This window comes from Camelus ferus, chromosome 33 (assembly GCF_009834535.1).
Source record: "Camelus ferus isolate YT-003-E chromosome 33, BCGSAC_Cfer_1.0, whole genome shotgun sequence".
Classification (NCBI taxonomy): domain Eukaryota; kingdom Metazoa; phylum Chordata; class Mammalia; order Artiodactyla; family Camelidae; genus Camelus; species Camelus ferus.
In genome coordinates, this window is record NC_045728.1 from 7,033,157 (window position 1) to 7,048,318 (window position 15,162).

The window sequence follows — 15,162 nt, forward strand, 5'->3', positions numbered from 1 at the left end:
TCAAAATATTTAATGCATATATTGGTATTTTCAGTCATGCCCACCCCACCCCAAACCATTCCCCACAGCACTGCCCTGATGTGCCACCGTCCCTGGGGACACAGAGGACTGGGACTCGAGCAAGGCAGGGGGCGCTCACTCTCAGGGGCGGCCCAGGTCCGAGCCCGGGAGTGATGACTCCTCGCCTCTCCCTAGTCCTGGCCCCGGAGGATACAGCAATAATGCTCTAATCAAAACGGATCAAGAGTTAGAAACAGGATCAAACGGAGGGTAGGAGAGGTGCCACAGGGGGGAGCTACCTGGAGAAAACCAGCTTGTGGACAAAGGGACAAAGAGGGGCCGGGTGGCTTGAAAATACCCACTTAGAGGGACAGGCTGATTACAGAGGTTCAAGTTTAACGTGAGAAGGAGACACTTTTTCCAGGCCTTGGCTCCACTGAAACTCTGCCTTCTGTGTTGGAGTCTAAAGCAGCAGGAGTTTGAGCATATCCTTCTTGTACCAAACGGAGACCACACTCAGCCCCGATCCCCAACCCTTCTGCCCACAACCTCCAGAGCTCACACCTGTACTGCTGTCAGCGTAACTGAGGCCGTCTTGGGCCCTCACAGTCTCTCCTCTTCTTTTGCTGACTCCACCCAGGACTGTGCTGTGTGGTGAATCACTCCTCTGTCATCAAGGGCCTTGTAGTTAATAGATACTATTTAATAACCATTAGGACCAGGTAGCCTCTATGCTCTGTTAGTCTCCAAACAATGATGAAAACCTTCCCTGACGTATTCCTGGCACCCACACGACTAGTTATCCATTCATCATCTTAACTTAGGAATGCCTGTCCTCCTTCCAAGCTCCTGCCCCGACCTAGGTTAACTACAAAATCGTCCCAACGGCCCCTCCGCGGTGCAGAGCGCAGCTGCGAATGCTTCCAGAGTGTATCTACCTGAGTCGACCCCGATCCCACCCCATGAGTAAGTGACCCCGCGATAAACTGATCCACTGGTCTCGTGGAGCTGCCGGCCTAGTGTTTGGTCTCAAGATGCCTTCCCAGTTCAGTGGGCACTTTCCTTCCATCCTGCAGCAAGGCCCCTGGGTCTTCCGTGTCCTCAAGCTTGGCAGTCCCCTTCCTGTGGAGTCTCCTGGCCCGTCAGAGCCCGTGGGCTGGGCCAGCTGCTGTCGGGTCAAGAGGCTTTGCCTCAGCCATCTGTGGGGGAGCACTCTGGGGCCCGGCGGGGGCCCTCCACGCTTCTGTCCTGATCGGGGCCTCACATTTCTCTATACCTGCGTGAGGAGAGAGGCCACGGAAGAGAAAGTGAGACACGGATTCACAAGCTCCTGCCCCAGTGGAGGGGACAGGGAGGGCCAGTTCCTAGGGCCCCATCATAACTGCCTCTCATCCCCATTCACTATAATTCGTGCTCCCTGTCACCTCTTTGGCAGGGAGCACCAAGCCAGAATGATGCTAAAAAACTTTACAACATTTGTACCACGTTTGACAGTTTGCAAAACAGTATGACATCCCATCTTGTCGCTGCCTGAGGTCTACCCTGTTGGGTGTTTAGAAATAAGCACCCCCATTTTACACACAAGGACGCGGACGTACAGAGAAGCTGTGCAAGGTCTTACAGATGCGAGTGAGCAGAGAAGTCAGGATTGTCCAGCATTTCTGGTTCCAAGCCCCATGCTCCCTCTGCCCCAGCAAGCAACTCTGCTCCGCACACACAGGCCTTCCTCAGAGAGAAGGACCAGCCTAGGATGGCAGCCGTGCAGAGAAAAGCAAGCCCCACATGCTTGGGCTCAAATTTAGACTCTGCTGGGACTAGCTGAAGGCCTGAGGTATATTCCGTGAGTTCTGAGCCTCCGTCCTCTCATCTCTGAGTGAGAGCACCTACCTCGCAGGGCTGCTGAGAGGTAAGCGGGTACATCTAACGTCCGGCTTGGCTCACGCACAGCGTGCAAGCTGACCGCACGCTCATTCTTTTCCCTTTCTGCTTCGCTTCCTCCCCTCCCTAGGTCCCCTCGGGCCAGGCCCGGGGAAGGCAGGGGGAAGGAGCACCCCGGCTCCCCCTCCGAGGCAGGGCAGGACAGATACTCCCTTAATGCCTCCTGCTCTCCAACCCTCACCCCCAACCAGGATGACACCTTCCTTAAAGGAGGTGCTTCTCTAAGTACAGTGCTGGTTACCGTGACCCCAGTGGGCTCTTCCTCATTTACCATTCAGACCAGGTCCACTGCTCTGGTAGCTTCTCATTAGCAAGAGCTTCCTAAGGAAAGCCAGAAAGGTCACGAGAGAACATTGCCAACCACAGCGCCAGCCGCGAGGCGTGCCTCCGCCACGCGCCTATCTGGGTGGCCTCCACACCCGCCACCACGGGCAACAGGCAGAGAGCGCAGCAAGCCAGCTTTGGGTTTTGTTCCAGAGGCTTCGCCGGGTAGTTGCATTTTCTGCACACCCCAGGCAGAGGGGCCAGATGACCCCGGTTTCTGAACTGCGGGAGGCACAGACAGCTCAGGTCGGAGTTCAGAGGGAAAACGGTTTCCCTGGATGCTGCCTCCTCTGTCCTGGGGGTACGTCCAAAGGCCTACCACTCTCCCTAAGGGGAAGAGGCTGCCAGCCTCCACGGCAGCTCAGGCCCCTTAGGAAACACTTCCCAGGCATCGCGGGAAGACGTGTTCAGAGTCTTTGGAACTGGCCCCCAAGGAAAAAGAGAAAGTTGGAAAAATTGCACTGGAGGAGAGAGGCTTTGCATGCAAGTCCCATGCTGACGGCACACTGGTCACAGACTTGAAGAAGATACTCACAAAAGTCATGGGATTTGAGGAAAATACTACCGCGCGTGGGTTAGGGCCACACTAGAGCTATGGAGACACACAGGGACAACAGAGGATAGGTTAGTGGGGCCGGTGGCCGGGGAGGGCGTTCACGGAGCATATTCGGGGTCCAGAGCCACATTCCTGACGCCTGGGCTGGAGCTGGGCTCCGACACGTGCAGAGCCACCGAGCGCTGGTTTTGACGCCCGTGAGAAGGCAGGCTGGGGAGGTGGGGCCCAGCTGTCCCCCCAGACCCCCGGAGGACTCACCCTTTGTCTCTTCTCAGGGATGACCTCCAGGCCAGGATCTCTTTGTACACCAACCGGCAGAGGAGCTGGGGGATCAGCCGCACAGAGGGAAGGGGGGACAACGTCAGCACGGAGCACATGGGCGGTCCCCGGTGCCAGGTGAGCTCACAGTGCCATTAGGGTCACCACGGGAGACAAGGTGGTTTTGAGCACAGGGAGCTGTTCTCATTGCCCCAGAGCCCCAAATAGCCAATGCTGTGGACCTCCAGCTGTCCAGCTCCGCTGGACGGGACCCTGCCCCGTACCCATCTGTGCACCCCAAAACTCTTACCAAGCAGGCCAGGATGTCGGCAGAGATAAGCATGTAGAAGACGTTGTTCCAGCCTGTAGGGGAAATGAGCCCGGCCAGCAGAGGTCCCAGAGCCGCACCTGCATGGAGCACAGCCTCAGAGCAGGCCCTGGCCCGCCCCGCCCACACGAGGGCAGCATCCTGAGAGTTTGCCAAGACAAGGCCCCGGCTCAGCTGCCGAGAGCTAAAAGCGAGGAGTCACAGACCTATGGATCCGGTGCCGTCGATGATGGCCGTGACGGTGGAGAGCGCCTTTGCGTTGCCCTTCAGGCTCTTGTGAGTGCCCTGGGGAGAGACAGCAGAGTGGGGAGGCCCAACCAAGACGCAGCACCAGCAGGACCAGTCCCTGCAGAGGGGCCGGCTCGGGGAGAGGCAGCAACTGAGGCTGGGAGTTGAGAGGAAAGGTGGGGGGGTGCCTGATGGCGGATTCTGAAGGGCTTTGAGGATCTTGTCTTTGCGCACGAGGGGAGGGGGGAAGACAGAGGGGATAGACCTAGAGAAAGAGGCCCTGACCAATCCCCTAAGTGATCCCTGGCCTCAGGGAGGTGGCCCCGCTTACCAGGTCAGCTGAGACAGCAGTGGTGATGAGCGCATATGGGCCGTTGACCAGGGCCCCACAGATAATCAGCATTACTGAGGTGGTGAAGAAATGGCCCAGTTAGAGAGGAGAGGCCCCCACCACCCCCAGCCCCAGAGCAGGTGAGTCCCCCAGGCACCAGGCTGAGAGCCTCCACTTCCCTCAGCCTCCCACAAATGCCCCAAGCCAGCTTCGTGGGACCCCAAGGCAGGACCGTCTGCTCACCTATGGAGATGCTAATCCCATTCTGGCCAACGTAGTTGTACAGGAACATCTAAGAGAGAAGAAGGGGACAGGCAGAGTCACACCCTGGCTTCCATGCGGGCCCCTGTGTCAGACTGGAGCCTAGAAGTCGGGGAACCCCAGAGATCCCCTTCCTCCTTTCCCTCCTCATACCCAGACCTCTCAGCCTTCACGAGTCCCAGGGATACAAGGTCTAACACGTGTTAAGCTACTATTTCCCTCGTAAAAGTCTCCTCTCATAGTCAACCTCCATCTCTTATTTGTTCCTTGGTCAAGAAGTTTGCCCCCTCCTTCTCCACCAAGGCCAAATAGCCCCTTTCCAAAATTCTCAGTCTGGATTTCTTTCCTGTGCCAACCTCGGCTCCCCCTCCCACGGGGGTGTGCAAACGCACACAGAGAAGGGCGTGTGCACACGATGCGCAGGTGCGGGCACGGTTCAGCGGCCCGGGCACACGCGCACGTGCACCTGTACCTTGCCCTAGAGGTTATACGCACCATGGGGGCAGCCAAGATCAGCATGACACAGCAGGTGGTGGCCCTGCCGTTGGTGTAGTCAGAGACGAGCCCCGCCAAGATGCCGCCTGGAACACACACGACGCGCACGCTGCCCCAGCGCTCGCCGGGCCTGTGCGCCCACAGCCAGCAGAGCTTCTCCCTCTGCCGCCCTCCCTAGGCCCACGGCTCGTGGGAAGACCACACACACACCAGGACCTTCTTTCCTAGGGCCACCCAGCTGGGCAGGAACCCTTTTTTCTCTGATGCCACCTGCTCAGGTCACGTCCCACTGGACCTGTCCCTTCTTTCTGCACCCCCACAAGAGAAGAGGGGAATGCAGCCTAGAGGCAGAGCAGGGAGGGCACGGCCTCACCTATGATGCCACCAACGTCGAAGAGCGTGGACAGGTCCCCGGCCTCCTTGGCACTAAAGTGAACTGTGGAAAACAAGAACATGTGTTCAGACCTGGGGGCTCAGGGCAGACCTCCTGGAGGGCCACCGCCAGAAGTGTCCCCGCAGAGCACCTGATCCAGAGCACCAGATCAGAGGAAGGAGTGGGGCCCATGGGAAAGTGATTGGCCGAGGTCCCAAGTGAGTCTGCAGCTGTTTGGGATGGGCCCCCAGTCCTGTACTGACTTCTCCCCCTGTCCGATGGCCCTGACCGCCTGGAATAGCCTCTTCTGAAAGCACTAGGATGTGGCCCTGGAGACCACTGTCCCACGGAGGGCACAACTGCTCTCACGGAGCCTCAGCTCATCCAGCACATTCCTGCTCTGCCCCTGACCTAGCGGCAGGTCCCGCCAGGAGTGCTTCACCTCCGTTTGAGGTCCCTGCTAATAAAAACAGCCAGGAAGGCTCGCAGGGAAAAGGGGACCTCAGGTCCCAGCCCTTGCCCTAGGATTAGAGAAAAGGATGTCCAGAAGCTTGAATCGTAGCTCAGCCTTCAAGGTTGAGTCATATTTTAAAGTCAGCATCAAGGTCACAGAACAAAGAGTCACGGTGTCCACAGAGTCTCCCTGGTGCTCTAGCCCTGTCTGTGAGGGAGGCCCCTCAGAGAGAGCTGGGGGCAAGTCCCGGCTTAGATTCAGCCCTGACTAATTCCCATGGCATCTTGTTCCGTGCAAGCATACTGTGTGGCAAGGCAGCCCCGTCCCTCCCACAGGGCTTGGAATGAGCAGGGCAGCCCTGGGTGAGAGGTCCTTGGCCCTGGAGGAGCTCCGAGGCCCTGGGGGTGGAACTGCTCCTTGACAGAGTAGCTCCACCTGCGGAAAACCAGAGACCTGAGACCGGTGGACATACACATCTTTTTTCAACCACAAGTGTCCTCTCCTCATCTGTCCATCCTTGGGCAGGGGCAGAGGTAGAGGCAGAGGAGAGCAGGTCCACAAGATGGGCAGCCCAACAGAACTAGGCACAAGGCATCAAGTCCTCAAGGCTCCTGGGAGCCCCTTGGAAGAGGACGACAGTGTTTACCGCAAGACCACATGCGCTGGGGGGAGCTCAGCAGGCCTCTTCCTTGGGCTGGGGGAGGCTCAAGGGACTCCTGGAGGCATTCAAAAGGCAGATTTTCTAGCACCCTCCCATCCCACCCACCTATGAGCCAAGAAGCCTGGGGGTGGGTTTCTTCTACACTTAATGCTGGAGGAGAAGTTAGGGAGGATTACAGTTCCTAACCCCAGCTCAGTGCCAAGGGAGGAAAGGTGGCTGGAATCAGGGGTCTAGGGGGTCGTCTAAGAGGCTTAGCTTCCCATTAAAGAAAAATAAAAATCTCCTTCTGCTTGAGAGGTTCAGCAGAAATCCTGCCTGTTCCTGGAGTCATAAGCATCACATGACAGGTTTCCCCCTCAGAGACCCCTCACCCCTTCCTCCCTGTGACTCACCCACATTGAAGATGTAGAGGGGCAGCCAGTAGAGGAAGGTGTAACTGACCAGCTTGGCAAAGAGCAGACACAAGGAGAACTCGATCACGCCCTGGGGAGCATAACAGAGGACGTGATGGAGAGGGGTGCAAGGCATCCTTGATCTGGTGCAGCCCCACCGGCATCTGAGGGCCCCGCCTGCACTTCCCACCACCCACCACACAAAGCAGCCTCGAGCACACGTCCCGTCTCAGTGATGGCAAGGTGTCTGCGGTTCGAATGTTGTGTCAAGGCGGGCCTCCCACATCCCCCTCCCCAGGGCCGCCCTCCCTAGGGATCACATGGAAAGAAACCCAGAAACTGCAGATCATCTCTTGATATCCAGCAGAAGAATCTAGAAAGCCTCTCTCTTCCTTCCACTCTACAAACTTCTCACCGGGATCCGGAGGGCCCCAAAGAAACTGATGGCAGCAGGCCCAGCACTTGGCTCCTTGGAGCCGCTGCCAGCAGACTCCAGGCTGCTCTCCTTGTTAGCGTGGGGTCTGTTCGCAGGGTCCTCAGGGTTGTCCAGGTTCTCTTCTGGCTCACCCTGAGCAGAGAGAAGCCCTGCTATGGGCACATCCACGTACCAGCTCCCACCAGCTGGAGGGACAACCCACGTGAGAGGCAGGGGCTCCCAAGCTGGAAGAGGCACATGTCCCCCTCCTGGACTGGATCATCCTCCTGCCAGGCCCAGCAGGCTGTCCGGGAGCCACACAAGGGCCAGCCTTCCGGCCTGCGGAGTGACTGTGCACAGCCCCCTCCTCCAATTCCCCAGGCCCCCGGGGACTGGGAGGGCTGGGGGCCACACTCACGTGGTGCTGAGGAGGGGTGCAGTCCACGTCTTCTGGGTCTGAAAGAAAAACCTTCTAAGCAGCTTCCCAGCAGGCCAGGCCCTCACCTTGCACGGGGTGTAGTCCCCACCCTCCAAGGTAGCGACTTTTCAGCACAAGGAAGCCTGGAACCAGGGCTCAGGAGACCACCTTCCAGGCCTGGGTGTCCTCACAATGACCTGTGTCACGACTGCCCCAGGGACTTCCGCTCTCTGGCTACGAAGTGACCACACTCCCAGCCAAGCTGACTTACTAGGCTGTCAGGGAGCCAGGAAGAGGCGGCAAAGATGGCGAGCATCCTGTGGAGTCCGCCTGTCCCTCCTCACGCTCAGATCAGCCAGGTTTGCCATCCTTACTACAGACTCTCACTGAAACTTTCAACAGCCCAAGGAAGTAGGCATTGATACTCTTATTTTACAAGTGAGAAAACTGAGCCTCAGAGAGGTCGCCTGTCCCACACATCAGTTCTTCCAACTCCTTGATCAGTAATCTCCCCTCTGCACCAGCTGCCTTCTCCCAGGACCTCGATTCTGGGCCCCAGGGGGAGGGGAGGGTCCACTCACACTCAACGAGGAAGAAGAAGGTGACAAGGCCCATGATGGCGATGACGATGCCTGGCACCACGAAGGACAGCCCCCACTGCCCATCCACCCAGACGCCGGCGACCAGGGAGCCCAGGATGTTGCCCACGGACGTGTGGGAATTCCAGATGCCCATGATGAGCCCCCGCCTGGAGGGAGCGCGCCGGGAGGGGCAGGGAAGGAGGGAGAGAAGAGCGGGAACAGTAAGAAGAGGAGCACAGGGTTCATCCCAGCTGTCCTGGTCAAGTGCAAGAAGTTGACTGCCTGCAGCCTCCAGGCCCCAGGACGCCAGCCAGGGAGCAGGGGGTGGGCTCTCTGGTGTCAAGTGAGTGGCAGCAAAGCCTGGGGGTTGATTCTGCCCCCAGGGGACACTGGCAGTGCCTAGAGATTTCTGATTGTCCCAGCCCAGGTGTGCTAGTGGCATCGAGAGCATGGAGGCCACTAAACATCCTACAATGTGTAGAATGGCCTCCAGAACAAAGAGTTATCCATCCCCAAATGTCAACAGGACCAAGATGGAGAAACCCTGCCCCAAAGAAACATTTTTTGCACAGAAGCCAGTTCAAGAAAAAACATACATGCATATACAGTTTTATAGGCTTTGTTTTCTGTCTTCATGCAAAATGGAAATTCATCTGTTATGAGGAAAAATCACAACTAAGGTTGCAGGTTTGAAGGATTAAAACCTTACCAATGAGAAAATCAGTACTGCTTTTAGTAACTAAAACATCTGTATCTTGGCCTATGAAACTCAGCAAGATGGAGGCCTGTTTCTCATCTTTCACTTTGAAATTATGCTGGGACCACATGGGCCCCCTCACCGGCCCAGGCCCCCTCGGGCATCGCCCACCCCACCTCCGTCGTCACACTCACTTCCCCTTCCCGAACCAGTTGCCAACACAGGTCACCACGGAGGGCCAGCCCGTCGTCTGGACAAGGCCGTTGCAGATCTGCAAGGAGGGAGGAGGGCGGCGGGGCAGGCCCGGCTGAGCGGCTCAGCGTCTGGGAGGGGGTCCCTCCACCGCCCATGCTACAGCCCTCCCTCCCTCCTGTGCGTGCACACACCACCTAACCCACTGCGCTGACTTCTCCTGTGGCCCGAGTTCCCCACTGCAGAGACCAGGCCTCACGGGCATCTCAAGGGACCTGAGGACAGTGCTCAGTGCGGACTCACTGAGTGAATAAGGCTGACCTGGGATGTGGGAAGTAGGACCCAGCTTGTGTAATAAAGGGGCACTGGGCTGGGAAGGGAGCCCACGGGGCCCACCTCTGCCATCAGCCAGGGGCAGCTGGGGAGGACCAGAAGCCTCAAGGACGCTTTCTGTGCCCAGGCCTGAGTGCCAGACAGAGGCGTGTACCTGGATGAGCACGAAGTACCAGAGCACGTGGATGTTCCAGAAATACCCCAGGCCAAAGAGTGAGGTAAAAAGGCCACTGAGCAGCATTCCGGCCGAAAGGTAGTAACGGAGGGGGAGCCGCTCCCCAAAAATGCCACTGCAGAAGAGTTGGATTTGAGGTTAATCTCCACCACCTGCGCCCCTTGACTTTCTACCTACTATTTCTCCCCTCCCCCCCGCCCAAAGCCACCGAAACGACTCTTCCAAGGTGACCACCAATGACCCCTGTGTTGCCACGTGCCAGGGACACCCCCAGTCCTCCATTCCCAGGTCCTTTGCTTTATCTGATGCTGCTGACTTTGAATGTTCTCTCTGGGGCCCCACTGATGTCACTGCTGCCCCCTCGCTCCCCTTGGCAGACCACTCCTTCTCATGCATTTTCTTTCGCATCCCTTTTATGGTTTAAACCACCACCTATATGTTTCAACAGCCCCAACTGCGTATCTTCAGCCTGAACTTTCCCCTAGAGCTTCAGGATCATACCCAGATGACTTCTGGACGTCTTGACTTAGATGCCCCACAAAACTGCCACTCAGCACCTTGTCCTGCTTCCCTCACTGGACTGGGTGGCACCACCATGCCTGGCCACTCAAACCAGAAACGACGGAGCTCTCTCAGTGTCCTGCCCCAGCCCTCACATCAGTCTCCAAGCCCCACCACTGCACCTCTCACTTCTCCAGCGTGTCATTTCTGCTCCCCTCTAGTACCACAGTTCTAACTCAAGCTCTCCTCGAAGCTCAGCTGGGCTACAATCGCATCCATTCCTTGGTATGACCTGAAGTTTCGTCTTGCCCTCCTTCAAGTCTACCTTCTGTCACCCTCAGTGATCTGTCTGAATGTAATCTGAACTTGGCACCTTCAGTGGCTCTCCTGTGCCCACGGCCTGGTCCACAATGACCTCACTCTTCAGCCCCATCTCCTGCCACCACTTCCTTCAAATTTTCACTCTGTGGACCCACCCCACCCCCCAGATCACGCTGCTTCACCCGTGCTATCCCTTCCGCCGAGCCGTTCTCCATCGCCGAGCTCAACTCCTGTCATCTCCTCCGAGAAGCCTTCCTGAGCCCCACTTCTATAATCCCAGCTTGGACTAAGCGACTCCCTCTGAGCCCCCAGGGTGCCCCATCACCAGCTCTGTCACAGAGACACCGCACTGTTTTATAACTGGCTGCTGGGGTACCGGTCACTCCATTAGGCTGTGAGCTCTTTGGAGGTGGTACCCTGCCTTAGTCATCTTTGGTTCCTGGGAACAAACCATGGTTGCTATGTAAAAGCCATGTTGGGATTTTTCTGGCATCCAGGGCTATTCTTCAAGGACCCTGGCCCAGGACAAACCATATTCCAGCCACAGCACTGCCATCTGACTGAATAAACTCAAAAGGAGATCCAGGAAAGCATTTCCAGGAAATAAAGCTACTAAAAGTGAGAGTTGGCCAGGTGAAGGAGCAGGCTCGGCGGCCATGGAAGCACGGACGGTGATGGGTGATGCTGTGTGGAAGGGTCTTGTCTCATTTCCACCTGGGGGAGCCATCACCTTTTTCCCTTTGACCCCGCTGCCCCCAGGTTGGTCAAGGGGAGATGGCAGATCCGAACCATCCTGCTGTGGGACGGTCACAGGCTCGGCCTCCCTCTCACCTGATGAACATGCCGATGGCATAGGCCACGAGAAAGGCGTTGTCCACGGCCCCCAGTAACTCCTTGTAGTTGCTCTGATCTGAAAGCCGATGGGAGAGACAAAAAGCTGGCTGCTTGGATGCCCCTGCAAGAAGCCCCTCTGGCCCCAGACAGCCCTTTCCTGGGGAGGGGAGGGGGGTTTGGGGAAGAGCAACTTGCCCTGTTCTTACCAAACGGGGCCCAGTTGCACCACGTGCTGTCGTTGAGACTGTGGCTCTCGTTGACGGGCTCGATTATCCCTGAGCAGTTTTGGTGCAGACGGCTCTGGGGAGGCAGCGCATGCACAGGTCGGGGGTCATCTTGTGGCCCCTCAGCCCACTCAGCCCAGAAAGGAGCAAGCAACCTTTCCAACCACACCAGCCCTGCCGCCCAGCCTCCTGGACTCTATGCTCCTTCCTCTGGCACCTCCCCTGGCTCCAGGGACAAGTGGCCACAGCAGCCTTGGTGAGGGGGCAAGGGGAGTCTACGAGCAGAACCCGCGGAGCGCAGGGTGCCCGCTCTCTGGGTGCACCCACAGCCCCTGGCACCGCTGTCTTGGTGAATAACCCAAAGGGAGCCGCTGGGGAAACTCCTGGGAAAAAGAGCTGCTGAAAGCGGGAGTCGGCCAGGGGGAGGAGCAGGCTCGGTGACCAAGGCAGGGGATACGGCGGTTACGGGCCGAGCTCCAGACCATCCTACTGAAGGGTATTTCTGCAGGGCCCGCATCTCCTGCATTCTTCCTCACTGCCAGGCCAGCCTCACCTTGACAACACTGATGGGCTTCCGGGACATGTGATAAGTGGTGTAGATGAGGAAGGTCATCAGCAGGATGAAGCCTCGGAACCTGCAGGAAAAGGTGGGCATCTGGGTTGGCAAGAGGCTCGGCCCCACCGTCTCCGCTGCATGCAGGACGCATCCCACCTGTGCCTCCTCTGGCAGCCTCAGGGTCTCAGCACCGCCGCTCTCGACCTTCGGGCTCCCCTCCAGACACAAGTTCCTTGGGGCAGAGGCCAAGGGGAGGGTAGGAACAGACGCACAGAGGCCAGGGTGCTCGGGAGGCCTATCTCCCTGGTCCCGACTCCTGGGACCTGACAGCGCCGGCCCAGCACGAGCTCCCTGGACGACACCAGAGCACCTCCCCCTGCTCCCCATCACCTTGGCTTCTCTTCAGCCTCACTAGGGTCAGGGTGCCTCTATGTGTGTGAGAGAGAGAGAGAGAGATGGGGGCAGGGAGAGAGAACCATATTTAAAATGCCAGAAAAGGCAAAAGCGGGTAGGAGGCTGATGCGGGAGGGGCGTCTATCTTTAAAGTGAGGACAAGGCTCCATCTAAGCCCAGAACACAGCAGACAGCACTGGCTGCAGCCCAGTCAGAGCAGAGCCCAAAACAGATGGAGACGTGGCAGCAGACGGAAAGCTGGTGGCAAACCCAGGTCTTCTTCCTGGTCCCAGGCTAGTCCATGTGACTGGACAGAAGGGTCATTCTTTCCACCCTGTGGCTCATACATCACATGTGCCCTCTCCCAGCCACCCCCCTCTCATCCCCTGCCCTGGTCTGGGGTGGAAAGAACAGTTCAGCCACGCACCATCAGAGTTTCCCCTGCATGCCCCATGCCTCCCTTCTCCTGAGGGTCCGGGGCAGGGCCTCCAAGGCCTCCTGAGTCATCGTCTGCTTCCCCAGCGTGGCGTCAGCTGAGCCCAGTCAGCAGCCCAAACCCAGGAAGTACATGGAAAATAGACCTCAGAATGGACTGCCAGCCCCACAGGAAGCCCAGAGCCTGGTTTATTAAAGAGCTTATGGAGAAGTTGGGGACGCAGGCGAGGATGGGCCCTGAAGCCCTTTCTCTCCCTGGGCTGCATGAACCGAAGGGCCAGAACCCTTGGAGGCTGAGTCTGCCCTCTCCAGGGATCTGCCTCCAAACCCCCAAATCATCTCCCCCAAGCACATCATGAAGGCTACTGCTTGTGCAATAAAGGGGCCTTCAGCAGCATCTGGATTCAGGTTGGGCCACCAGCCCCTCCTCACTTCAGCCCTGGGCTCATTCTCCATCTTCAACCTCCCCACTGCCCCACAGCTTATCTTCTGAAGACCAGGAGGGTGCACACCCCACCTCCATCACCAGGCTGAACGGTTTGCAGTGGCTCTTTATTCCATCGAGAACAAAGCTCCGACTCTCTAGTCTGGATGTCACGCTCCTTTCCAGCCCTGCCTCTCTGGCTCCCAGTTCCTGAGGGTGCACGAGGGGGTCACCAGTGGTCCCCCAGGGATACTGGGGTTAGTCCAAGGGGCTGTCACAGTGACCCACACGGACAAGCTTGGTGGAAGCAATGTTTTCCTACTGGCAAATGGCTCATGAGTCCCTGTTTAGGGACTTCTAGAATCTGGGGAGGTTCTCTGAGAGAATTTGGAGAGGGACTTCTTCAAAGAGCAATGGATGGGAGAAAACCACAGCCTTGCAGGTAACATTCACCCGGAGCCCTGCCTGGGGAGCTGCCTGGTCTGGAAAAAAGCTGAAAGCTTTGAGGGATGCCTCTAATTTACTGTGTGACCAAATGCAAGTTCCTAAACCTTTTTTGCTTCTGGCTTCCTCATCAGTTGCACGTAGATGACAGCACCAACCACATCCTCAGAAGCAGGTGAACACGATGCTACTCTCAGCCTGGTCCCTAGGTCTCTGTTGCATCACCTTCAAGACCCCCAGGACTCAGCTGAGCCTATCTTGGCTGCCACATGGATGCAGCCACTGACTCTGGTGACAAATCAGATCTCTGGGTCTCAAAGACTCCCAAGGCCCTGGAGCTGACCGATCGCCCTTGATGAGCCTGGCAGTGAGGTCCAAGCTGCAACTCAGCCACACCGAGCCCTCTCAGGAGCTGGCCGGAGCCAAGGAAGGGTCAAAAGACACAGCCTGGCTGCCCCGCCTCCCTCCTCCCACCATACTGCTAAACCCCGAGTGCCAGCACCTGCCCACCCAGGAGACAGCTCAGATCACCCTCCCTTGACTTCCGCCAGCCCAGCTGTTCTCCCTTCTCCTCCTTCACCTGGTGTCCTCTTCTTCCAGAACTCAGGTGGGAGAAGCTGTGAGAGCAGCAGACACGTGCCCACATCTGACATCGTGCTTCTCTGGCAGAACAAGACTGCCCTCCCGCCCACATCCTATACACGCTAGGCACGGTGCTAGGGACCCAGCAATAGGCCAGAGAAACTGTAAGAGAGATCTCCGGGGACTCACAGATCAGCATGGCCATGACCGAGCTATTAACGAGGGCAGCCCTGCACGACATGGACGCAGGGACACGGAGACCAGCTGGGATGGGAGCAGAGTCAGGAAAGGATTCTGGGGGTGAGGCTTCAGCAGAATCTTCACAAAGAAGCAGGAAGTAGCCAGGCCTGCCGGGGCTGAGGCAGGAGCCGGTGCCAGGGAGCGGGAAGTCTGCGCACGAAAGCGTGGAGGCATGAATAACACTGCCTGTTTGGAGAACTGTGTGTAGCTCAGGATATCTGGAAGGTGGGACGGAGCCAAGCATGCAAGGAGAGGTAGCTGGGAAGGAGGGAGGGGCAGGTCACGGAGTGCCTTGGGTGCCAAGCTGTGGAGTTTAGACTGTCCCTTGAGGGTGATGGGAAGTCAATGAAAAGGGGTGGGATTTGCTAGGTCAGAGAGTTCTAGATGCGACCCAGGCTAAGCCAGGTAAAGACCCAGGGCTCTGCCCTGCTGATTAGTTTGGCAAGCCCCCAGCAGAAGGCAGGACCAGTTCCCTCTGCCTTATCCATCCTGCCAGCCACTCCCCAGGCACATGGCTACTGGGGGACGCTCTGTGGTGCATTTCAGGGAGCTGGTGTCTGTAAGGGAAAAGAGCAAGGACTTAGGAATAAGGTGGAACCTGATTTCATTCCTTAAACCTATTTGTCATCTGAAAAGTGGAGGGTTTATCACCTTTCTCACTGGGCTATCGACAGGTTAGTGAGCTGATGCACAGGACAGCTCTTATATGTCCCTGACCCCCTACAGGCGCTTAAAAATGACAGCTACTGTTACTTCAGACTCTGAGGAAGGGAAGCCAGAGGGGGCTGAGGCAGCCCA

At 57.6% G+C, this 15,162-nt stretch overlaps 1 protein-coding gene across 4 annotated transcripts in view; it reads right to left on the reverse strand.

Moving 5' to 3' along the window:
* SLC37A2 (solute carrier family 37 member 2) overlaps positions 1-15,162 on the reverse strand; it is a 43,089-nt gene continuing 27,927 nt past the window's right edge. For 2 of the 4 annotated variants that reach the window (XM_032472741.1, XM_032472738.1), the window contains 18 exons: positions 11,844-11,925; positions 11,273-11,366; positions 11,064-11,142; positions 9,390-9,525; positions 8,905-8,981; positions 8,014-8,180; positions 7,433-7,470; positions 7,015-7,167; positions 6,600-6,690; positions 5,093-5,155; positions 4,720-4,805; positions 4,207-4,255; positions 3,964-4,037; positions 3,611-3,689; positions 3,387-3,484; positions 3,077-3,141; positions 2,798-2,854; positions 1-1,276 (listed from right to left, as the gene is read on the reverse strand). In XM_032472741.1, coding sequence (XP_032328632.1) covers positions 2,824-2,854; positions 3,077-3,141; positions 3,387-3,484; positions 3,611-3,689; positions 3,964-4,037; positions 4,207-4,255; positions 4,720-4,805; positions 5,093-5,155; positions 6,600-6,690; positions 7,015-7,167; positions 7,433-7,470; positions 8,014-8,180; positions 8,905-8,981; positions 9,390-9,525; positions 11,064-11,142; positions 11,273-11,366; positions 11,844-11,903 — 1,440 coding nt within the window. In that variant the 5' untranslated portion in view covers positions 11,904-11,925 and the 3' untranslated portion in view covers positions 1-1,276; positions 2,798-2,823. Of the gene's footprint in view, positions 1,277-2,797; positions 2,855-3,076; positions 3,142-3,386; positions 3,485-3,610; positions 3,690-3,963; positions 4,038-4,206; positions 4,256-4,719; positions 4,806-5,092; positions 5,156-6,599; positions 6,691-7,014; positions 7,168-7,432; positions 7,471-8,013; positions 8,181-8,904; positions 8,982-9,389; positions 9,526-11,063; positions 11,143-11,272; positions 11,367-11,843; positions 11,926-12,002; positions 12,624-15,162 lie in introns of those variants that run through there. The other 2 variants (XM_032472740.1, XM_032472739.1) reach the window with 2 other exon arrangements.